Below are 23164 nucleotides of genomic sequence, written 5' to 3' on the forward strand. Positions count from 1 at the left end.
CTCTCTATCATTATAATAGTATTATATAGTGCCTTTCATATATATCTATCTATCTATCTAACTATCATTATAATAGTATTATATAGTGCCTTTCACATCTATCTTATACAGTCCTTTTCAATTTTATGTATCTACCAATTTTATACTACCTTTCAATTCTTTCCAACTATCTGTTATATAGTGTGTTTCCAATGTATCTATCCTTTATATAGTGCCTTGCAATCTCCTCGATCAATTATATAGTGCAGCTGTGGGGGCTGCAGAAAACGGGCATCGGGACGGCGTCAACAGCAACATGTCCTCCACTGATCGTCTTTACCTGCTTAATCCAAATACGAGAGCTGCAAGGAAATGAACTTCAAATGGCGACCTCCATTAAAGCTACAAGAGCAGGTCCAGTCATTGGCAGCCACCCTCACGTGATTTTGTACTTCTGGGGTGGGGTGGGGGCATAGGGGCAATGAGACCAAAGAGGGGGCAGAAGTGTGAGAGTGGTCTGCTGCTCAACAACCAATTATACAGTGCGTTACATGTCTATTATCTATCTATTATATAGTGCCTTTCATAGCTATCTGTCTGTCTATGTGTGTGTTATATGGAGATAAAAAGAAACCTCTGGTGGCACACTATTTTTGTATGTTGTTATTTTTCGTTATATAGCATCTTTCACAGCTATCTTTTATACAGTATGGAGCCTTTCAGATCTATCTATCAATCTAGTGCATTTCTTGTCTCTCCATCTATCTATCTTTTTTGTGTTAAATAGGAAAAATAAAAAATATCCCCCGGCGACACTTTATTCTTTGTGTGTTGTTGGTTTAAATCGGCACCTCTTTGCGTTTGCCTTCTTTTTATTGTTTCACATCGATTGATTCAATACGTGAACCGCAAAAGCCACAAAAGTTGACAAGCCATAAGCACAATAAAGAAAGGCCTACATATAGATCGTGTAACCAGTGATTCCAGTTTATTCCAGTTTGGTGTTTGAACTCTTGCATTAAACGCCAACATGAAGGCCGCTCGTCCCGTGTCCGCCTCCGCCTCGCCGTCTCCACCACTTTACAGCGCCATGTCCTCTCAGACTCGTTGATTTTAAGTGCTTTTTACATGAGTGTCCCACTGGCTAACAGGAGGAAATTAAAAGAAGGGAAAACAGGTTGGGTGAGGACTCGGGGGGTCAGGGTCTGTTGCGGTCGTTTTTATTTACGTCGTCTGCCGTAGGGTTGAGTTCTGTCCCATTCTTCTGACATTTCTAAAACAGAAATCACAAATACAAATGTCAGTCAGTCGTTCTCAAGCCGCACTCAAAATGTTTAACCTGTGAAGCGGTGGCGCTCACCACCCCTACCCGCCACCCGCACTTGCTGCCCCATTGAACAAAACGGAGATTAGGAAACGACTGCAATAAAAAAACGAACATCCGCACTAAAACCACATCTGAATTTGAGAATTTTGCTATCATTTCAAACGTTTTACGTCCACATTTTAACCGAAACACCAAACCCGCATCGCCTTCTTACTCGGGGAGCACAGTTGGTCAGCCGAGGAAGACGTAAAGAGAAAGGCTTAAAACGCTAACAAAAAACACACCTGAAGAAACCGATCAGCCGAAGTGTCCGAACGGTTTGTAAAGGCGTCACGCGCGTGCGCACGGAGCCTTAGGGCTTAGGTGACGGTAATCCTTTGCCGTGCCAGCAGGTGGCACTGTGGACTAACGACTTCTCTCCTTCCCCTTCTGGCCGAAAGAATGACTGACGCCGTTCCATCCAACGTCACTTCTTGGGTTCCGTCCACCTGGACCCGCCTGTTTCTCCCGGGATACCTGAAATCTGGAGGAGCCACCATCTTGAGCCGTCTACCTGAGACAGCAGTCCGTTGTTTTCACACCTTTAATTGTAATTATCCGGGGTTGGCCGCAAGGTGTCCACCATCTATTGTCCTGTTTTTTACTTACTCGTATACGAAGTATATGGGAAAGTATTGGAATCGTCCAAAGAATGCATTTCGAGATTTGATGAAATCGCAACTTTTTAGACCTCCCCGAGTCCGAAAATGGCATTTTTGGAATTATATCTGTGTGTGTCTGCGTGTGAACACGATAACCTGAGTACGCTTTCACTTTGGTCAATGAAATTTTGCATACAAGTATTACGTACAAAACGTAGATTTCTATTGAATTTTGCGCTATTTCCACTAACCGGAAGTGGTCCTTTGCCTTTTATTCATGCAGCTATAGAGTCCGATTTATTCAACTTTACTTTCGTAATAATTGTTCAATTAATTATAAATTGGATTTGTTGTTGATGGTTCTTTAATGTACATCTCTCTATTATTAAAGAAAATTGAGACAAGCAAAATCGCTCCTGCAAGCAAACTATGAAACATAGCGCGATGAGAGAAGTTGCAAAATGAACCGGAACGTTCAAGCAAATTATTAGAAACAAACCCGTTCAAGTAGTTCTCTCGTGAAAAGCAGACAGACATACAGACAGTGGATTTTATTATCTCTCTCTCTCTCTCTCCCTGTATCACTACAGATATCTCTCTGTTATAAAATAAAATCTGGAGACGTGATGAGACCAGACATTGGCCAAGAGATGTTTTCAAGTCCCGCCCTCCTCTCAGCCACGCCCTCTCGCGGTCCTCTCACCTCTCATTGGTGTGAATGCTTTTGTCAGTCAACGTTCCTGCGCTCTCAGCTCTTAAACATTTTTACGTTTTCCTCACTTTAAGTTTATAATTAAAGAAGACTTATCATGTCCAAATCTTATTGAAGATGTTCATCCCGAAGTGTTATCAACAGAAGAAATGAGTACACGGGCAATCCTAGCAGCGAGAAATGAGGAACGAGTCAAACGAATGAACTTGAAAATTGTCGATCGGTTACACGGCACATTGGTTAAATGCGTATCAGTAGACTCTGCTGAAACAGTTGGTGGTGATGGTGCGGAAGATGAAAACATCAACTTATAAGATCACAAAGAATATCGACAACCGTTAACACCGTCTGGTCTTCCACCGGCCGAATTCCTGTTGACAGAAGGACGCCTCGTAATGTAATTGTGTAATTGATGTCTGAGTGATTGGGCTATGCAGTAAGACAAGATTAGTTGGACTGAAAATTGGTCGAACAACTCTGACAGGTAAAATTGTAACAGGTGACTAGAAAGGTAATGGAGTCCATCTAACATGAGACACCAAAGGAGATCTCGTATTAAAACGTTTACAGTTTCCCGTTAGAATCGCTTTTCCAAAGACAATTACCAAATTTTTTTTTTACGAAAAAGTTGTTTTATTTAATGGAGAGAAAGGGGTGTTGCACCGTGTTAGCCATTATGAATATAGAGAGAAGCCGAGCAAAACGACCCCTTTAATTGGCTAACTAAAAAAATTACAATATGCAAGCTGTCGAGGCAAATCAGGCTCCTTCTTCAGGCGAGATCCTGAGTTGTCTCGAAAGCTTGCATATTGTAATTTTTTTAGTTAGCCGATTAAAGGGGTCGTTTTGCTCGGCTTTTCTCTACATTCATAGAGAGAAAGAAATGAAATTAAATTTTGGGAAGTTATACATTACGTTGTCACAATGAAAGTCCAAACACAGAATCCAAATTCAATGCGATAGACGAAAAGTGAACTCAAAAATGTGTTTACAGTAAAAGTGTAAGTTTGAAAATCATCTGCGTGTTAATTTTCAAAGCCAAATAGAAGAAAATCGTATAACACAATGAATACCTTGAGTGCAACATGAAACATAATTTACATTCAATTTATTACATTTTACTATTTTTTACCCGCTGTAATGTAAAATAGTTAGTTCTACTATGCATATGTAACAATTCTCTTGAAAATAACAGTCAGTTATTATCCAACCTGCTATATCCTAACTACAGGGTCACAGGGGTCTGCTGGAGCCAATCCCAGCCAGCACAGGGTGCAAGGCAGGAACAAATCCACAGGCAGGGTGCCAGCCCACTGCAGGGCACTCACTAGGGACAATTTAGGGTCACCAATCCACCTAACCTGCATGTCTTGGACTGTGGGAGGAAACCCACGCAGACACGGGGAGGACATGCAAACTCCACGCAGGGAGGACCAGGGAAGCAAACTTTACTGTGAGGCAGCAGCAGCGCTACCCACTGCGCCACCGTGCCGCCCCATAAAAATAGCAATCTGTTTAAATTGTACATCCGCTTCCCCACACGCGAGTGGCAGATATGTGTAGTGCCCACCCAGGGGTTGGCGAGCAGCCCCCTAGTAATATAAAACAAGAATCCTGGTCTTGCGGTTTACTCCTCAAATCTCCATCCCCTTATCAGAGAATACGAGGGCGTCGAGGGGAGACCCTTCCTAATTTTTTCTTTTCCAAAGGTCACGAATGATGATCAGGTAGGCAAAGCCACAGAGAATGTCCAGTAGACTGGCAGTCGTCCCAAGATAAATATGTTGAAGTGTTCAAGCTGAGTAAGACATACTGGGATCAGCCATTAGGCGTGGAGACAGTCAAGGTGACGTGGCGCAGGTGTAAAGGTGGCTGACATCAAGCACAGGACACGTCCATCCTACAGTTTAGAAGCAGCAAGATGGGAACTAAAGAACACTCTGAGGTGGGTCAATGAGGAGCTAAGAAGAGGAGCATGAAAAGAATTAAAAAATGAATGAATAAAACAGAGAAGGCCGGTGACTTCGGCGTAAACCGTAGGGCATCAGAGAGCAACGGTTAAAAAGGATATTAGGGGGGCTAAAGGACAGCTGGAGAGAAATATCGCAGATAAGATGAAAGTCGACTTCAGGAGATTCTTTCAATAATTTAATTGTACTGGGGTCTTCACCCCCTGCTCGCTTTGCTCGCCCACCTACTCTACCACCCCCCAAAGCCCCACCCGGCCTTCAATCCATGCCAGCCACGCTCACGTTGTGAGGAGGGGGGGGGGCAGAACACACCCCAAGGAGACGCGGTCGCTCCTCCGACACCCCCTCTTAAACGGTGACACAATAGGAAACATGTCCGATTTTTATTTTACCTCCTCTTTGCTCGATCAGCTGCTGGCTTGCTGCTGCCATGCTGTGTCACGTGATCTTCATCCCACGCGGCGCACTTCTCTCATACCACCCGTGCCCAAACATCCGATCTCTTCTCGCTTTTACCTTTTAGCCTATCGCACTGAATTTGGATTCCGTGTTTGGACTTTCATCGTGACAACGCAACTAACTGCCCGTGAGTGAATCTCGTTTCTTTCTGTCTACACGAACTGTGTCTGACAACAGCATTCACACAAATGAGAGAGGACTGAACCGTGGGCGTGGCTGTAAGTGTTGTACATGTGGGCGGGACTTTTCCAAATCGCTTTGCATAAGGAGGGGCTTGAAATTTAGCCCCTCAAATAGCTTGAGAAACGCTGGACTTAAAGTTTAAATTCAAACAATATAGTTGATCTCTCTTCGCTGTTCCGCTATTAATTTCCGTTTGTTTGCGCTCATGCGATCTTTACTATCATTCAAGTTTTCGTACTTCCATTATCTCCATCCTGCTCTGCACGTGAATCGTGACGACGTTTCTGAATTCTTTACAAAGTTCTGCTGCTCTTTGTCTTTTACTTCCGTGGTTACATCTCTTCTCGCGGGATGTGGAAGAGTCTCTCTGGGTAAATCACGTCTCGTCTCTCGATTTCTTTTTATAATATAGAGACGTTAATGGGCTGGGGGGTCAAGAATGCTATAAACAATAAAGCGGGGTTAAAATACCCAGACAGCGAAACAGCACTCTTGCGGTGTATACGTATGAAGAAGAAGTCAATAACAGGGACCGCTAAGGACATACGGAGTGATTTGTCAGTTGTAGAGAGAGAAGAGCAGCTGAGATTAAAAAGGCTCAAATGTCACAAAGCGCCAGGAGCCGATTCCATTTGTCACAGAGCGCTTAAGGGGGGCTAGTGAGTGCAGACAGGACCTCTTGGCACACATTTTTCAAAAATCTCTGCACCCTGGAGATGTTCCTAAAGACTGGAGTAGGGAATCCATTCCCGGGGATGACACAGTGCACGGGCATCTCACATGTGAATGGTTTTAGAACGAGCAACACTTCTTTTACTAAAACTACTGCAATATGTTGACAGCAATAAGAGACTAACCTTATCTACAAGCAGTTCATGCTGCCATATAAGTGCGCGTATCTAGTTAAGTCGCGGTAATAAGAGCGTAGAAAGCACAACGTGTCCAGCGAGCGGTCGTCCAGGCGAGAGCGCACCCTCGTGGCAGAGTACGCCAGCCTCTGAAGTAGGCGGCACAGTCATCAGATACTGATACGCTTGTTCTAAACAACGCCCGCGCTTGCCGTTGCTCTGAATCACCGCCATTTCAGCTTTTACTGGGGCATCCAGTTTCTGGTCATCATTCTGCGATGGCAAGTTTCTTGGCACAGATAACGCGGATGCAACAGACCGACGCATTGCAATTTCAGGTTGCCGTTCCAAGCTGTTGTTGCCTGACAGACGTCAATGAAGTCGTGACTCCTCCCAGTCCACTGGGCCCAGTCTTAGTGGGAGCCGGGAGACTGACGAGTGCTGCTGGTCTGTTGTTGACTGAATTAAATCGGCAACACACTACACCGGGGGCCAAAAAACGGTGCCACTTAATTATATTCAATTATAACTCTGTTATTTCTTGATCGGTTTTTACACTTTTACATGCTATATATGCGAGCTTGGCCGTTCTCGGGAATTACAGCAGTTTCATTCCTGATTACTGGGAACCCGGGAATGGATTCCCTAGACTGGAGGATAGCGAATCGGATCCCATTATATAAGGAGGGTAACCAGGCAGATTCAGGGCACTCAGGGCCGGATTACGACAAAATTGGGCCCGATGCTGCAACGTAAGAAAGTCCGCGCACTCAGACCGACCAAGGAGCCTGAATTGCTTGCGACGCAACCAGCCAGCCTTTATTGAACGTGAATAATAATAATGACGCAGTATCGTAACAACTCGAGATTAACATCAACATTCAATAGCAACTGTCTGAAAAGTGCACTTAATGCAGAAAACCTAACAATGAAATACACAACATTTCACAATTCTCTTACGAAACAGAGTAAGAAAAAATGAATTTGAAGAGACATTGGGTCAGAGTGACTCAGTTCAGGCTCTTGAGGGTAAAAATTTGTCTACGATTTAAATTTCATAATAGACCAGAATCCTGTCGAGGATTTAAAAAAATTCTAAACATCCATGCCGGGCCGGCTTTTAGTTTTACCTTTACAGATAACCATTTAACGGGCGGCACGGTGGCGCAGTGGTAGCGCTGCTGCCTCGCAGTTAGGAGATCCTGGTTCGCTTCCCGGGTCCTCCCTGCGTGGAGTTTGCATGTTCTCCCGTGGTTGCGTGGGTTTCCTCCCACAGTCCAAAAACATGCAGGTTAGGTGGATTGGCGATTCTAAATTGGCCCTAGTGTGTGCTTGGTGTGTTTGTGTGTGTCCTGCGGTGGGTTGGCGCCCTGCCCAGGATTGGTTCCTGCCTTGTGCCCTGTGTTGGCTGGGATTGGCTCCAGCAGACCCCCGTGACCCTGTATTCGGATTCAGCGGGTTAGAAAATGGATGGATGGATGGAAAACCATTTAAATAGCCATCGATTTTACTGTACAACGAACTTTCAAGGTGAAAATTTTACTACGTGGCACTTACCGAGCAATAATAAAGTGGCAAGAATCCCTAAGATATTGCAAAAAAACGCAGCTAAATTACTAAGTAAACTGTTTAATGTAAAATTGATAGCATTAACTTGAAATCTTCAGTTAACAATAAACACAACGACGTTATTGTTACGTCACAGCGCAAAGAACAACAGTAACTGTATAATAAGTAACGCTGTGTCTAGGCGTCCGAAAGTCGGACTCCAAATTTCATTCTAAAAATTATTTTGAGGTTAATATAGCAAAGGAAAACTGTTCAGCTTCTGGAAAATTCTCGTCTTCTTTTCATCTGGGCCTGTATCAAAATTGGGCCTAATGCTGCACCATCAACAGCACCCACCTTAATCCGGCCCTGAGGTCACTCCAGGCCAGTAAGCTGAACGCGCATCACAAGTTAATTCAGTGGAAGAATTATTAAGGAAAAGATCGAGCAGCACATGTCAAGAACGTTACAGGATAGTCAACGTGGGTTCAGACGCTGAAGGTCGTGTTTCAATAATATGCTTGAATTTACGAGGAACCGACAAATAAAAAGCAGGTGACATTAATAATTTCGATTTTTCAGAAGGCTTTTGAGACGGTCTGACGTGAGAGGTGGGTGACCAAACTGAAAGAAGTGGGAATTTGGGTCTGTGTGAGGGTACAACGTGGGCTCAGACACGGGAAGAAGAGGGTTAATGGGGAGAGGGACCTTCACTGAGTTGGGTGATGTTAATAGAGGAGTCCAGCAGGAGGCAGTGCTGAGGCTTAACAAACATGAACAACCTGACAAGAACATCAATCAGTAGAGCTGGGCAAGTCTTGTGGATCACAACAAACTAGCAGGAAGGATCGTCGAAAGTGTTACCGAGGGACAGGCTGGGGCAGAACTGTAGACCATGAAATTTAAAGGAAATAAATGTGAAGAATTAGATGTAGGGTGTGAATACACAATGGGAGCTCTGAAGTTTAAAAGAACATCTAATGAGAAGGACACGGCAGTCATACTGGACTCGTCACTGACGACATCATGACGGTGTTCAGAAGCCATTAAGAAGGCTAACAGACTGTCAGGTTATATAGCGCCTTGACGTGTGGAGTGCAAGTCACAGGAGGTTCTGCTCAAGCTACCAAGACAGGTGGATTAGCAGATAATTTGGAATCCGTTATATCATCACAGAAGGACTTGGACAGCAGACAGGCTTGGGCAGATTTGTGGACGATGAGTCAGTAAATGTAAAGAATTACAGATAGGAAGTAAAAATGTGAGGTTTGAAATTTGAGACCACATCTTATGAGAAGAGACCACATCTTATGAGAAGGATTTAGCAGTCATAGTGGACTCTAAGCTATCGACTTCCCGACAGTGTTCAGAAGCCATTAAGAAGGCTAACAGACTGTCAGGTTATATAGCGCCTTGATGTGTGGAGTTCAAGTCACAGGAGGTTCTGCTCCAGCTTTATAACACACTGGGGAGGCCTTCATCTGGAGTCCTGGGTGCAGTTTGGGTCTCCAGGCTACAAAAAGGACATAACAGCACAAGAGAAGGTCCAGAGAAGAGCGACTGGGCTGATTCAGGGCTACATGAAGATGAGTTAGAGCTGAGCCTTCACAGTTTAAGAAAAAGAAGATGAAGAGGAGGCCTGACTGAAGTGTTTAAAATGATGAAGGGAAATAGTTCAGTTTAGAAGACCCAAACAAACAAAAAAAAAAAACTTTTTTGCCGTTCAGGAGCGCGCTTTCGAGAAGATTTGTTTCCGGTGGTCAAAAAAGTAATTTCAGTGTGTGTAGGTGGACGATCCAAATGAATGCAAAGTAAGACACGCTCTCAAAATGTCCTCGTGTCAGTGGGGACGAAAAGACAAAGTGTGAGATCAGACATACCTCCACTTGATGACCTTCTGCCCATCAGACCTACAAACATCTCCCCTTTATGTCCTGCAGAAGAAAAAAAAAAACACAAGGACTGTTTACAATGTGGAGTTCTGATAAAATGAAGAAGAAGAGACAAAAAGAAAGAGAGCAGCAAATGCAAAGCAATTGGAAGGGCCATTGGAATGAGATAGGTGGAGAGATAGGAAAGGCGCTATATAACAGATAGGCCAACAGAGAGAGACATGGAAGACATTATATGATAAAGGGACATGAAAGGCACTATATGATAGACAGATGTGACAGGCACTTTATAACAGATAATCATGAAAGTTGCTTTATAAAATAGGTAGAAATTGACTTTCTCTTTTTCATTCATTTTTCACTTTGGCTCCCCAGTTTTGTTCATTTCGTTTGGTTTTGTTCGTTTGTCCTTCACTTGCTTTGTTTAAAGTCTTATTGTTTTCCTTACGCTTTGAATTATTTAGGTGTCATCTCTTCAGATGTCTTTATGTTCTGTGTGCTTTGTGGGCGGAACCCAAAGAGGCGGGGCCACTCCTTGCCTCACTGCTATAGGACCTCCCCCCAGCCTATATAAAGCAGCAGTCCAGCCAATCAGACGGCCAATACGTTGAGGGGAGTTTCTTGGAGAACGGTGGCCTGCTGTGTTTCATTCTTGGATGTTTCCATTTTTTTTCCCTTTTGCTCCGCCTTTTGATTATTCTTACTGGACTGTGTTTCGGGGATTGTTATTCTAGGAGATCTAGGAAGAATATATTATAAAGTAATTGGGAATTGGGAGGAAAGACATAGTGAAAATGCCGAAAATAAAAGCGTAATCCGGAAATTTACCGAATAGCAACCGAAGCCAACTTGACGGTCAGAAAACTCTAAAACAAAAAAAAAGAGAGAGAGAGAGAATCGAAAACTAAGATCCTTCGAAGAAAAGCGAAAGTGCGAATGACAAAGAGGGTTTAGGAATCCACAAACTCCAATCAGGATGTCACCGTCTCATGGGACTCTTAATTCTTAGCGAGACATTAGCCAGAGGTCATGACCCTTGAGGACACACCCCCAGAAACCCTAGAGCTGCTCTAACAACCAGTGAACAACACTGTGCCAATGGTAACTAATGACAATGGCAGCGGTAACGGTAAACTTACAATAGCAAAAACAAGAAGTACGTTTCAAATGAAGAAAGTAACGACGGACTCATCGTCTACAGAAACAGAAAACCCCCATTTAGGGTGCCAGGTCTCAAAATTTAAGCAAGGGCAGCGCAGATAAAACAAGCAGTCGACAAAGAAAACAAGGATCGGTTTGCTTACGGATTGTCTTTTTTCGACTCTTCTACACTTTTTGTTCTTATTTATCTCTTTTCATTAATGAAGTTTCTTTATAAAAATGTTCACTGCCTTCTGTTACCAAGCCGGGGTTTAAATGTTTTCCTCTCTCTTGTTGGGCATTATTAACATAACTTGAGACTTTATTACTAGTTTTGGAACTGAAATGCCTCTCCTCATTTTTCTGGGCCTGCTGTGCCCGATGCTTGCAGGTTTGACTCTGGCAGGGCCAGCTCTACCAGTTAGGCGAACTGGGTGGTCACCTGGGATAGAGAAATTTGGATGGTGGTATTTTTTTCAGCAATTCAGACCTACGGCCGTCTGATTCTATTATTTTAGATTATTTTCACATACTGGTGATGTTTAGTCTTAAAATGTGATGACCTTCACTATCCATCAATAACTCAAGAACAACAACGATAATCATAATAATATCAGTAATCTTCCTATTGTAGCCAGGGCTGGCACCACCATTAAGGCAAATTTGGCATTCACCTAGGGTGCAGATCATAAGTGGGGGGGAACCCAGCAGCACGGGTTAGCTACCGAACAGTCGGCTGGCACACTAATAAGCCTGGTCTAGGGTGCAAAATAATTGGCACTAACTGTGGCACAGAAAATAAAATTAAATGATCAAAACGGCAACAGGACTGCATTTCTTGAACGCATTGCCAAAACCCGATTTCAATCACTCTGTAATCATCGCCCAAATAGGCTTACATTAAAATGTGTGTCAGAAGTCGACAAAAATCACACCTCTGTTGTTCATCACCATTGTGGCACACTAAAGCAGTTCTCCATAGTCTGCATGTCACTGGATACGCCCCCTCTGAGGCTGTGCATTGATTGGATCACTAATTTGCCTTATTTGCATACATGAGGATAAATTAAGTAGGGATTGTGGGCAAAGATTCATATTAAAAGGTAATCATTATATTGAAATTTGTGATTACATTAAGTTTGCCAGTTTGTTATATTCATTTAAATTGCAATGCAATGTTATGGAGCTATTGTTATAAATTCATAATTAATAAGACACCATTATCAAAAAATGCATGAAGTGCTAGAGGTTTAAATAGAGCTGTCTAATAGCTGAAGACAGAGTGTGCCTTATATTTATTTCTCTTCTGGTTAGTCCTGCTTCTTCTTCTTCAAACCTGGTCCCCCCCCCCACACAGTATTTCTTGATTCCTTTTCGTCCTCTTCCAAACCCTTCCCCACGCCTCCCATACACCCCGTTGCCTCTTTTTTCAATTCCTATCCGTCCTTCGGACTACTGTGCGCCTCTCTCATGACCCCATTGGTGTCACGTCACCGCCCGATATCTAGCCTGACCGCGTGACCTTTCACTTCCGCCATAGCCTGCTACAGGAAGGCATAGACATAGAATTACTAAACGCTGCATGACCAGCAGCATCATATTGCTAGTGGCACTGCTGTGGAGTGAAGTGACACAGCCAGCTCTGGACTCAAGCTTTCCCACTGTCCTGCTCAGAGATAAAGGGGGTTTGTAAAATGGATGGGTGAGTGGATGTTTGGTAACGTATACATATTTTAAAGTTACTTTTTACCTCGCCTCCTTTCCAGTGTGGTCAGTTCTCAGAGCAACCCCTCAGCCTTTTAATGCTGTCATGACAGTCATTCTCCAAAATCCTTCACATAATGGAGGACCTACATTTTTGGGGCCCTGAAGCTTCCACTATGATGAGGGTCCCATCCCAATGGGCACTGAGGTCTGGGTAACCACAGTTATCTTCTTCAATGACGTTGATCCACGACAGATCATCACAAATTGATTAACAACTGTAACCCAGCGTTTCTCAACCTTTAAGTATCTGCGACCCGAGTTTTCATAAAAGTTTTAATCGCGCCCCCCTAACGTTTTTTGAAACCCTAATAAAATGTATTCCTAGATTTTTTGCTGCCGATACACCGCTACAAATTTTATTATACCTACTTAACTTTTATCGACATTTATCTAACTCTATATTTATTTTTCTAGTATCAGAATGTAGTTTAATTTGTTTTGGTTTCAATTGAAGTATTTTTCAGATTTTCGATCCTTGGTTTCTTTTTTTCACATCTTTGCCCCCTCTTTTTTGTTACTTTGCGCCCCACAGGTTGATAAAAAATCTTGGGACTTTTCTATTATTGCACTGCCCCGGTTACTTAATTTTTGGATTTTAAATTATTAGAGTGGCCTACCCCAACCACAAATACCAACCTTAAAGTTTATGGGGGTGGAGGATAGGTACCTATATATGCCTAATGTCCCTTTTGGGTGCTTAATCTTAAAAACGATAATACGATTTGTGCCACGATAATAGAAAAGTATCATATGGATTACCTCTAATGTCAAAGTCTCTGCTGCAAATAACATCCATCCATTATACAACCCGCTATATCCTACTACTGGGTCACGGGGGTCTGCTGGAGCCAATCCCAGCCAACACAGGGTACAAGGCAGGAAACAAACCCCGGGCAGGGCGCCACACACCCACCCACACACAATTTAGCATCGCCAATGCACCAAACCTGCATGTCTTTGGACTGTGGGAGGAAACCCACGAAGACACGAGGAGATCATGCAAACTCCACGCAGGGCGTATCCGGGTCTCCTAATTGCGAGGCAGCGGCGCTACCACTGCAAATAACAATTTCTTATATTTTATAGTTTTTGAATTATGTGGGGATGAACATAAAAGTCGCTTCTGGGCCCCTCTACAGTAGGATTAGGATTCATTAGTTTTATAGTTCATAGTTTCTCCTCGCCGCTCCGTCCAGTTTTAGCCCCCCTGCTAAGCTGCTGTCCTTTCTTTTGCTCTGCACCTCATTTCAGATATGCTGTGACCTATGATGGGGCTTACCTGGGCTGGGGGGCACAGTTTGCATTTTAGTCCTCGTCACAAGTCTGCGTTAAATAAAAACCAGTAGGTGACAGGACCCCCTCTAGCCAGAGGCTAATGATGGACCCCCTTCCCCACTAGCCGTGTGGTTAACAGAAGTCAGGCACTGTAAGACATGCAGACAAAATCTCATGTAGACAGAACTGAAATACTTACTTTTGCGCCCCAAGGGTACGGTTTGTGGAGAACCTGAAATGAATAAAGGAATTTGGTAAGTTAAGTTACTGCAAAGAGCTTTGCGGTTTACATGGCAGCAGTAATGCTCTGCGCAAGCGCACAAAATCTTTTGCAAAGGTTCACACCAACCAATATTCGCTTTTAAATTCAGGTAGGAAAAAAAACACAAAACATTTTTACTATACGGTCGATCTGTCAATGGACTCTCTGAAGTCGCGCTTTTATTTACACCGCAAGTAAAGCGAGCGCGCACAGTGGGAGAACTGAAGAAACCGTGCACGTACCGCGAGCGCGAGCGCGCAGAGGACAAACTCACGTGACGTGTAGCCGTCAACCACCGCGCCATTGGCTCACCGGTTCAAGCGGAGTAAAGCAGTACGGGAGGGTGCTGTCCTGTCAGTTTCGCCATTTATGCTGTCATCTACTCCGACTTTGGATGTTTGGGTTTTTTTTTAACTGCAGAAATGCCAATTTCAGACAATGGGCCAGCCATTTACATAGCACTACACGATCGTGAGAAGACGGAGCCATATCAAGTCCATTAAGAAAATCATCATCATTATCGTTATCACTGTTACCCTCATCAGGAATGTCAATTTCGGAAAAGGATATGAAATACTAACAACTACAATGTATCGCTTGTATTGCCCAAAATCACGCAAGGAATGAGCTTTAACAGGCCCTGTTTTTGAAAGCCCCCCCAGCCTTGACTTCCTAAGAAGACAAGATCCCCCACCAAAAAAAAGACCCTTGTAAAGAACAAAATTGAAAAAGGGAGTAAGGCAATTAAGAGAGAGACCTCCTTGGCAAAATAATTAAACAAAGGCATCACCTAAATAATAATAATAATAATAATAATAATAATAATAATAATAATAATAATAATACAGTATCCAGTCAAAACCCACCCACCCAGAGCTGGAAAGTTCTGTACTTGAACACTATAAACACGTACGAGGACACGTCTAAGCACTGCGCCACCTTGCCGCACACTCTTCAAAACGGTGGTGCCAGAGCGGTCCTGCAGAGCGATGGCACAGGAGAATCATTTTAGGTTCCCAATTAATCCGTCCACATGAAGGGTCCAGGAAGAACATTTTATTGGTTTGGATTCGTACAGGCTACAGTAGATAACCATGAACAGATTGTAACAGATTAGTGAAATACATAACGATTTTACAAAGGACTCGCATTGCATACAATGACACCTGCAGTTTAGGTTTCCCAATCCGTTATGTCCTTCCCGCTAGCCTATCATACACTGAAGAGTTCAGTTTTGCTCTTCATATCAGAAGTACAAAAAAAAAACTTCATATGCAAAGAACTCTTCGCAGAATAAAAAGACGCTTGTCAAATTGTTCAAGGAACCACACAACCCAGTAAACAACCATAGAATCCCATCAAAGATCCAGGATTTTTAAGATGGTTGGAATGCCAGTGCATCGCATTAAAGAGATATCGAATCATTTTATCAATTCAGGAGAGCAGAAGTTCTCAAATGCAGAGATGGAGATCTGTTCAGGGAAAAATGGATTTGATTGGAGACGCTAAATTGGATTCGAATGGCCCAATCACGTTCAACTTTTTGTTTTCCTTAAACAGTCTTAAAATATAACATTTTGCCCATCCCTATTGTTTCAGTGCAACGGATGAGGAGTCTGGCGAGGATTATGGGAGCCCTTTTGAACGCTTAACCGAATCTTAAAGAACTCTTAACGCAATTAGTATAAAGAGCAGGGAAGCAGCAACCCCCGGACACGGCACAGTGCTTTGGTCGGCTGTCTTCAATTCTACCGTCGTTTAAGTTGGCAATTCATTTATTTAACGAACATTCTTATTTCCGAAGAAACTCACCAAAAGTGCATAACCCAATAGACGTAATGGCACCCCTGCAGCAGAGGGACGATCTTTATTTCACGAGACGAAGAAATTCAGATTTATTTGTGACAAGTGAAAACGTTTCGGGTGAAACAGAGCACGAAATCGTGAGAAACGTTCAAAGGCGAAACGTCCGCTTCTTATTCAGTGCCGTGCGTGCGTGCAACGCGCTTAAAAAGTAAAGGACGATCTTACGGTGACATTTTAATGGAACGGCTTGTGATAGCTTTCTCTGCAAAAAGCGCCATCTGTTATATCGCGCCTTTCACTTATTTATCGTTATAAAAAATTATATATTGCTTTTTATTTCAATCTATTTATTGTTATAATAAAATTATATAGCGCCTTTCACATATAATAATAATAATAATAATAATAATAATAATAATAATAATAATAATAATAATAATAATAATAATAATAATAATATAGCAGTTTTTCTATCTATCTACCTATCAGGTCAGGTTGGGGAGCAGGCACTAGTACAGCGCGTTGCCGCAACTACCATACTACGAAAACAGCTTGGGGTCCTGGTTGGAAACCCCCCAAGCAGACATGCGGTCCAGTCCCATCCTCCGGAAATGACCCTCTATTTGCCGCAGCCAGATGTCCAGGATCTCCCTATGGTATTCGAGCCACATGGTCGTAGTGCCGTACTGACGCTCCATTACAATGCAGGTCATGTGCCTCATTCAGAACTCCGTGAGCAACACAAAGTCAAACCAGTGGGACCCAAGGACCCTCTGAAGAGACACACACGGAGTCAGTTTTTATCTCAGGTCCCTGGATGGCAGCCATGTCTCACAAACAGGAAGCACAAGGGCTCTAAAGACTTGGACCTTCGTCCTCTTGTAAAAATCTCAGGAGCGCCACACATCCCTTTCCAGCGACCTCATGACCTCCCATGCTCTCCCAATCTGTTTAGTGACAACATAGGAAGAGTCACCAGAGACATGAATGTCACCGCCGAGGTAAGTAAACCTCTCGACGAGGTCGACACTCTCTCCGCAGACAGACACATTGCTGATGGCCGTGCCCATGAGGTCATTAAAGGCCTGGATGTTAGTTTTTATGAGGAGAATCGAATGCCCAGACATTCAGACCATTGTCATAATAATATAACTTAGAGCCTTTCATATATATCTATCATTACAAATGTATTATATAGCGCTTTAAAAACGATCGATCTAACAATTATTACAATAGTATTATATGACGTCTTTCCAATCCATTCTAATAATATTATATAGCACCTTTCAGATCTGTATACCTATCATTATAATAATATATAGCACTTTTTATATCGATCTATGCATATTTCTAGCGCCATGCTATCCTTCTCCTGCATCATGCTTTGCGACTCTTCCTTACATTGAAAGAAATTCATAGCGGGTTTTATAAGAAGTTTTCTAGTCGAAAAAACAAACGTTTCTAACGGCTTCTCGATCAACACCGAGTGTTTCTAGCGGCCAGTTTGCTCGTCTGATTGCGGATCCTAATCGGTTCGACGTTAAGCGTTATGGGTTTGCGATCGCTGAAGTCGCGGTCAGGATGAGAGCGGGGAGCGAATTAAGAAAATGTTTTCCTAGTCGTTTACTTGTAAACAGGAGCTTTCTGACATTCATTAACATTTATTTTTAACCACACATGATAGAAATTCTGTTTTAGTTTTTTGCCGAAAGATCAGCAGAAGCGATCGTCCGTCACTCCATTTAACACTTTTAAACATAACGGTCCCAAAACGGCAACGTCTGGTTCCTCGTTTTCTTGGCAAACAATAATTTAATTCTGGAAAGGGTTCTTTGCTTTCGAAGCAGGTTCTTTGGACTTTGTGACGGTTCCTGATGTGTGGATAAAACACAAGTCTTTATTGAATTGTAGACAGAATACAAACGGATCAAGAACACCTGAACTGAACCTGAGACGTTTTAACACCGCGGATCCAATGTGGCCTCACAACCTTCTTATCATCCATTCATGGTTATTTAGGGAGTCTGTTAAGGGTCTGAAGGGTCTCCCTCGTATAAGCCTCACGCCTCTTGTGTAATTGGGGGCCCTAGGTGTCCAGGTGATGATAAATGACGCCACCTCGTGCCACCGCCAGTCTCGCCCGATGGATTGGTTCTTCTGGTGCCAAAATGGTTTCCGTGTGGCATCGCTGTGAACGACACAGTTAGCACCTTCATTTTTAAGAGTTGTCTTGGCCACTTCATACATAAAATAAATCTTGGCGCCCACCTCCATCCAAACTGCCGACTCCCCTCATTGTGCCCAATAAGCGTAAGAAGACCCCCTCATTTATTGAATTTTCTAAGTGATGCGATCTGTTGGGTTTTGTAGATCTGGGACTTGTGCCTCGCCAATATTTTGCTTTGTTGTAACTGTAAATATTGTCCCCTTGTCCTGTCACACTTGTTCCCAAACGGACCTCATGTGGTGTCATCTTTTGTAAAAGAGTCCGCTAAGCAAATAAATGAAATGTAAAATAACATGCCGATCCCTATGCGACATCTCACGACACAAACGGGGCACGGGGACATTGTATGGCAGATACCCCATCAGCGACACGAGCTGTGCTCATCAAGTAAGTCATGACTTCATCTCTTTATAGTTAAACGCACCTTTTAGCACCTTATGTGCCATTTCATTTTAGGAGACTCACTCTCCTTTCTGTCATAGGACGTTTGTCACGAAACGTGCTGTAAGTGCAGAAATTATTTTTTGACATCCTAAGAGTTTACGATTTTAATCAAATTCTGCTGGGCGGTCTCTATGTGTTTCCAGAAGTGTCAGTAAGCCACGAAGGACTGAAATGAGAACGATGAGGCGCGCGCCCATTCACAGATTTAGCGCCCCCAGGTTTCAAATGCACGCGCCTGGCCGGGGTTTGCTCGTTCTCCGCGTGCCCATGCTGGTTCTTTAAAGGCGTTTTACTGGGTTGCAACGGCTCCATTGCTTCATTGCTTTTCTGGGGAGGCTTCTTTGCGTATCACATTTGGTTCTTTGGGCGTAAAATATGGACAACGCAGTAATCTTTAATGTATACGGTCTATAGCAGGGTAACAGATCACGATGTCCAGAACTTCTGTACTCAGATAAAGACCTTTTTAAAATCAGAAACCCATACTTATTTCACAAATATGCTATCATCTATATTTATGGAGCCACAGACCTAAATAAATTAAGGTGTTTTCTGGAACCTTCAGGCGGATGGTTCTTTTGTGAGCCTAAAATGGTTCATCCAGGGCATCTCTCTGAAACGCTATACTCTGGTATCTTCATTTTTAAGAGAGTGGATCTTAATTAAGGGCACACGCGCGCGCGCGCAGAGGTGACAACAGAGCTTAAGAGAAAAGCGACAAGCCATGAAGTGAGACCTGAGGTACCTGACCGCCGCCCCATGAGTCCGTAGAACTGATGAGACTTCGATCTTTTGATAAGTTCTGCAAACTGCTGTGCGATGTTGTTGTCTGGCACTTCATCCTGCAAAATGAAGAAGAAGAATCGGCATGAAAGGAAATGACATCCAGGAGTAATGCACGCTTCATCATCCCGATTGTGCGGTTAGTTTTCATCCTGATACGTTAAGGCACGAAAAACAACCTGACGATTACATCGCTGCAGGCTCTGCGGTCAATGAATAAAAAAAGAACAATACAATATCGATTATTACGTAATACTATTATGATACTAAATAGATCCGTCGCTTATTCTAAATCACCTATTCGTAACCTAAAGTGAAAAAAAGACGAAATGCCGCACAACCGCAGTGATGAGGAGCACACCGAGTTTACCGGAGCGCAGCTGCGGCCCCGTTCTGAAGCAAAATTAGTCAGTCAGTCAGTCATCATCCAACCCGCTATATCCTAACTACAGGGTCGCGGGGGTCTGCTGGAGCCAATCCCAGCCAACACAGGGCGCAAGGCAGGAAACAAACCCCGGGCAGGGCACCAGCCCACCGCACGAAGCAAAATTAATTTCTTCATATTTCATCTTTAGTGATAAAAAGAAGTCTACGGGAAGAGTGCAAATAAATGATTATACAGCCCTTTCTCGGAGCCTGTTGCCTTTCTTGCAGCTTGGTTTGACATTTTCTTAACTTGACGTTTATTTCCTTTCTGGAGTTGACAAGTCTTTATTCTTCCACGAACGATAAAAGCTAGACATCTAGCCAAGTTTGATAAAATGCTGACTTACCGTCTCTTAAACTCCAACTTTCCGGAGCTCTAAACTCCATGTGTTGCAGTAAAGCCGCTTTAGCTGTCACCGAGTCGATCGGTCGTGGGAGCGTCACTTCTAAAAAAAGGCGCAGGACGCGAACCCATCACGGAATCCGCGCCTGCAGTGACTTGTACTCAGTCGGTGAAGCGGGAACTCCGTCCTGGCAAGTCTACGTTTTGCTCTTTGGAATACGGGGAGTGTTTCCAGTGTTTGAAATCAGTCATCACTCACCGGTACCCGCAGCGCCGGCACTTCCATTTTTTTTACTCTTTGAAGGCTGGTCATTGCTTTTTAATCTGTATTTATCTTTTTTATTACTTTACCTTTTTATCTCTCTTTTCTTTAAGGGTCTGAACTGGCACTGTTCACGAACTCTCAGTACTTTAATGTCACTCGTGTTAACCTGGAATTGTAGCGAGGGGCTTTCCTACCTGTAACTTCTCTCCGTCTCCTAGCTCGGGGGACCCCCGCCAGTCACCTAACTAAAATCTCTCCGTCTTCTAATTTATATGAAATATGGACCCCCGCCCAGTCTCCTAAATTATAGACAGAATCCTTCCCGATCTCATCACTCAGTCTCCTATAGCTTGAAGGGGATCCCCGCCCCGTTCCTTATCTAAAATCTACCCGTCACCTAACTTGTATAAGGACCCCCGCGGTCTCCTAAAAGATGAACGTTAAGAAGGAGACCCCCGTTCGCACTGTAAAAAAAAAAAAATCCAGCAAAAAACGTTACATCAACGGTATATTTTCAACACAGTAAACAAACTGTAATAAAATGAGCAGTTAAAATAATGATGTTAAATGTACAAATTCAGGCGAATTTTACATGTAAGTAGTATTTTAGTTGACAATATCAATGAATTGTTTCCATGTACAAGATTGTTTTATAATTGCTGCATTGTCGTTGACTCCTAATGGTACAGAATTCTACGTTTGCATAAACGGAGCGGCACCCCTTTGATGTCCCCCACAAAACTACATTGTGAGATACAAAAACTTAATGATGGTTAGCAAAATTCTTTTTCTGTGTCTTCAGTTTTTTTTTTGTACGAGGGGAATCCCTGTCCGGTCTCCACATCTCTCTGTCTCCTAAATTATACATGGACCTCCGCCTGGTCGTCTATCAAATTTCTTTTAGCTTCTAACGTGAAGAAGGCAAAACTCCAGGAGCGCCGCTAATCATTTTTTCCCACTTCATCCACTGCTGTTACCGGAGAGATCAATCGACCTAAAGACACTCTAAGGAATCCTGAACGAGAAACACAATATGGGGACCAAGCCGCCCGTATAGAGAGGTCCGTTATCTGTGATGCAGCCGGCGCAACAGGATTGGAATTTTTAAAGCGGTTTATTGAATTAATTCCTTCTTTTTACAACACCCAGCAATGGCGCACAGTGGAACTGACCGTTTCAGATCATTACATGTGAAATTGAGATTTAATGTAGTTAATGATATAAACACAGCTGGTACTATTTGTCCGCGGAGAGAGTTTTTCTTGATCAATAATCGAACCATACGAATAAGAAGAAGAGCATACAACTCCTGACTACTTTTGCATACTGAAGGAGTTTCGTGAACCCCCGCCAGCTCAAGCGAGTGAGTGCAGAACAATCCATCCCGTGTATTTATTTATTCATGTCTGATATTTTTTCTGAATAGGTGATCAGTTTACCTCCCTTGTTTCAGAAGCGTTCAGAGTCGCCACGTTTGCTCCTGCGCATTCCTTGACTTGCCGCACTCGTCCGTCAGGCACCGGCGCTGTCCACGGTGCTGAATCGCTGAGGCGTCGTGCCGCTGGGCACACAGGTGAGTTGAATTGACGTAGCTAAATTGGCCGTCCATGCTCGTGCCTGTGTGTGTGTGTTTTCGCTCTGGAGTGGACTGGCTCCCTGTCCAGGTGTTGTTCCTGCCAATTGCACACGATGATTACTGGGGTAGACTCCAGCAACCCCGACACCCAGCCCCGCATATACGGCGTAAAAACGGATGGGTGGAATTCTATTTATCTTAAGAGCTCTTAACCTTACAGGACACTTGCCCCTTTCTTGGTAATCTCTGGTCTACCACGACCTAGTTTATGAGACTTTAAAAACGATATGCGAATTCCAGCGCCTTAAATAAGACAGCGCGTTAAGTGCGACATTTAGAGTACAGCGATGGTGCCTCGCGTAACAGCGTATGTAAAAAAAAAAAATAATAATAATAAATAAAATAAAACACTTAAACACCTTTTAAGTAAACCAACAAGACACAGAAAGGTGAATAAATCTTCTTTTGATTTTACCTGCCAGGTTTCAGCCGACCAATACTGCCCTTCTTGGTCCGGAGAAGCTTCTTCGTCACAATAAACTTGTGCAAAAAGAACTACAGCTAAGATGACAAATCTTATTGTTTCCATTTCTATCCGGCTACAGAAAGGTCCTCTAATAAACTAAATGTCTTAAAGATATGTTGGCAATGAAAAATAATAATAAAAAAATAGTAAAAACTAGAGAACCCTCGCTATTTGCTGCCTATCACTCTTTCAGCCCGCGTTCCAAGTTGACTCGGCAGGCGCCTCTCGCTGTCTGATCTTGTGCCGAAACGCCCTCAGGTCTTTATAAGCGCTAAGAAGCGCCGCCCCTTTATTGACCTGAAGACGAGCCTAAGAATAAACCGTTCACGGTGTGACTCACAGATTCACGCGTTAATACTTTGACGTACTGAGCAAAACCGTAGTAGTGATTGATTGGGAATAAAAATGCCATCTGATCGCTTTCCCAAAGATCCCAGGTGCTCTCCGCTGTTTCCGCCTCTTGTCCTAAAACCAAATTACATGGGGGATTAGCTGTGCCGTCATTTATCTTGTCTTTGAAGTATGGATTTGTTTTTAAAATGTTTACAATTTGTTTTTATATTGTTAGTTTGCCCAACGATACGACGCTCTAGATTATTTAAAGTAATAAATGATCGTTTTGCGCAAAATGCAGACGTGCGGGTAAACGGAGGGCTCGTTCCTGATGGACTGTTGGGTGATACCAACGCAACTGTTAGGCGTTTACAAATTGGGCAGATTTCACAGGGTGTGCTTCTTCCCAGGAATAAGAGATAAATAATAAAT

General features: G+C 43.2%; 1 protein-coding gene across 2 annotated transcripts; it reads right to left on the reverse strand.

Moving 5' to 3' along the window:
• Positions 1-945: 945 nt before the first annotated feature.
• Positions 946-22644, reverse strand: LOC120517881 (protachykinin). Of its 2 annotated transcripts, none has more exons than XM_039740392.1 (5): positions 22349-22644; positions 19217-19322; positions 13941-13973; positions 9548-9601; positions 946-1252 (listed from the first exon to the last, which is right to left on the reverse strand). In XM_039740392.1, the coding sequence occupies exons 1-5, from the start codon at positions 22460-22462 to the stop codon at positions 1200-1202; spliced, it is 360 nt and encodes a 119-aa protein (XP_039596326.1). In that variant the 5' UTR covers positions 22463-22644; the 3' UTR covers positions 946-1199. The 2 variants fall into 2 exon arrangements, with proteins under 2 accessions (XP_039596326.1, XP_039596327.1); XM_039740393.1 differs by having other exon boundaries at positions 19226-19322; positions 22349-22643.
• Between the last annotated feature and the right edge of the window lie 520 nt (positions 22645-23164).

Source organism: Polypterus senegalus, chromosome 17, assembly GCF_016835505.1.
Source record: "Polypterus senegalus isolate Bchr_013 chromosome 17, ASM1683550v1, whole genome shotgun sequence".
In the NCBI taxonomy this organism is placed as follows: domain Eukaryota; kingdom Metazoa; phylum Chordata; class Cladistia; order Polypteriformes; family Polypteridae; genus Polypterus; species Polypterus senegalus.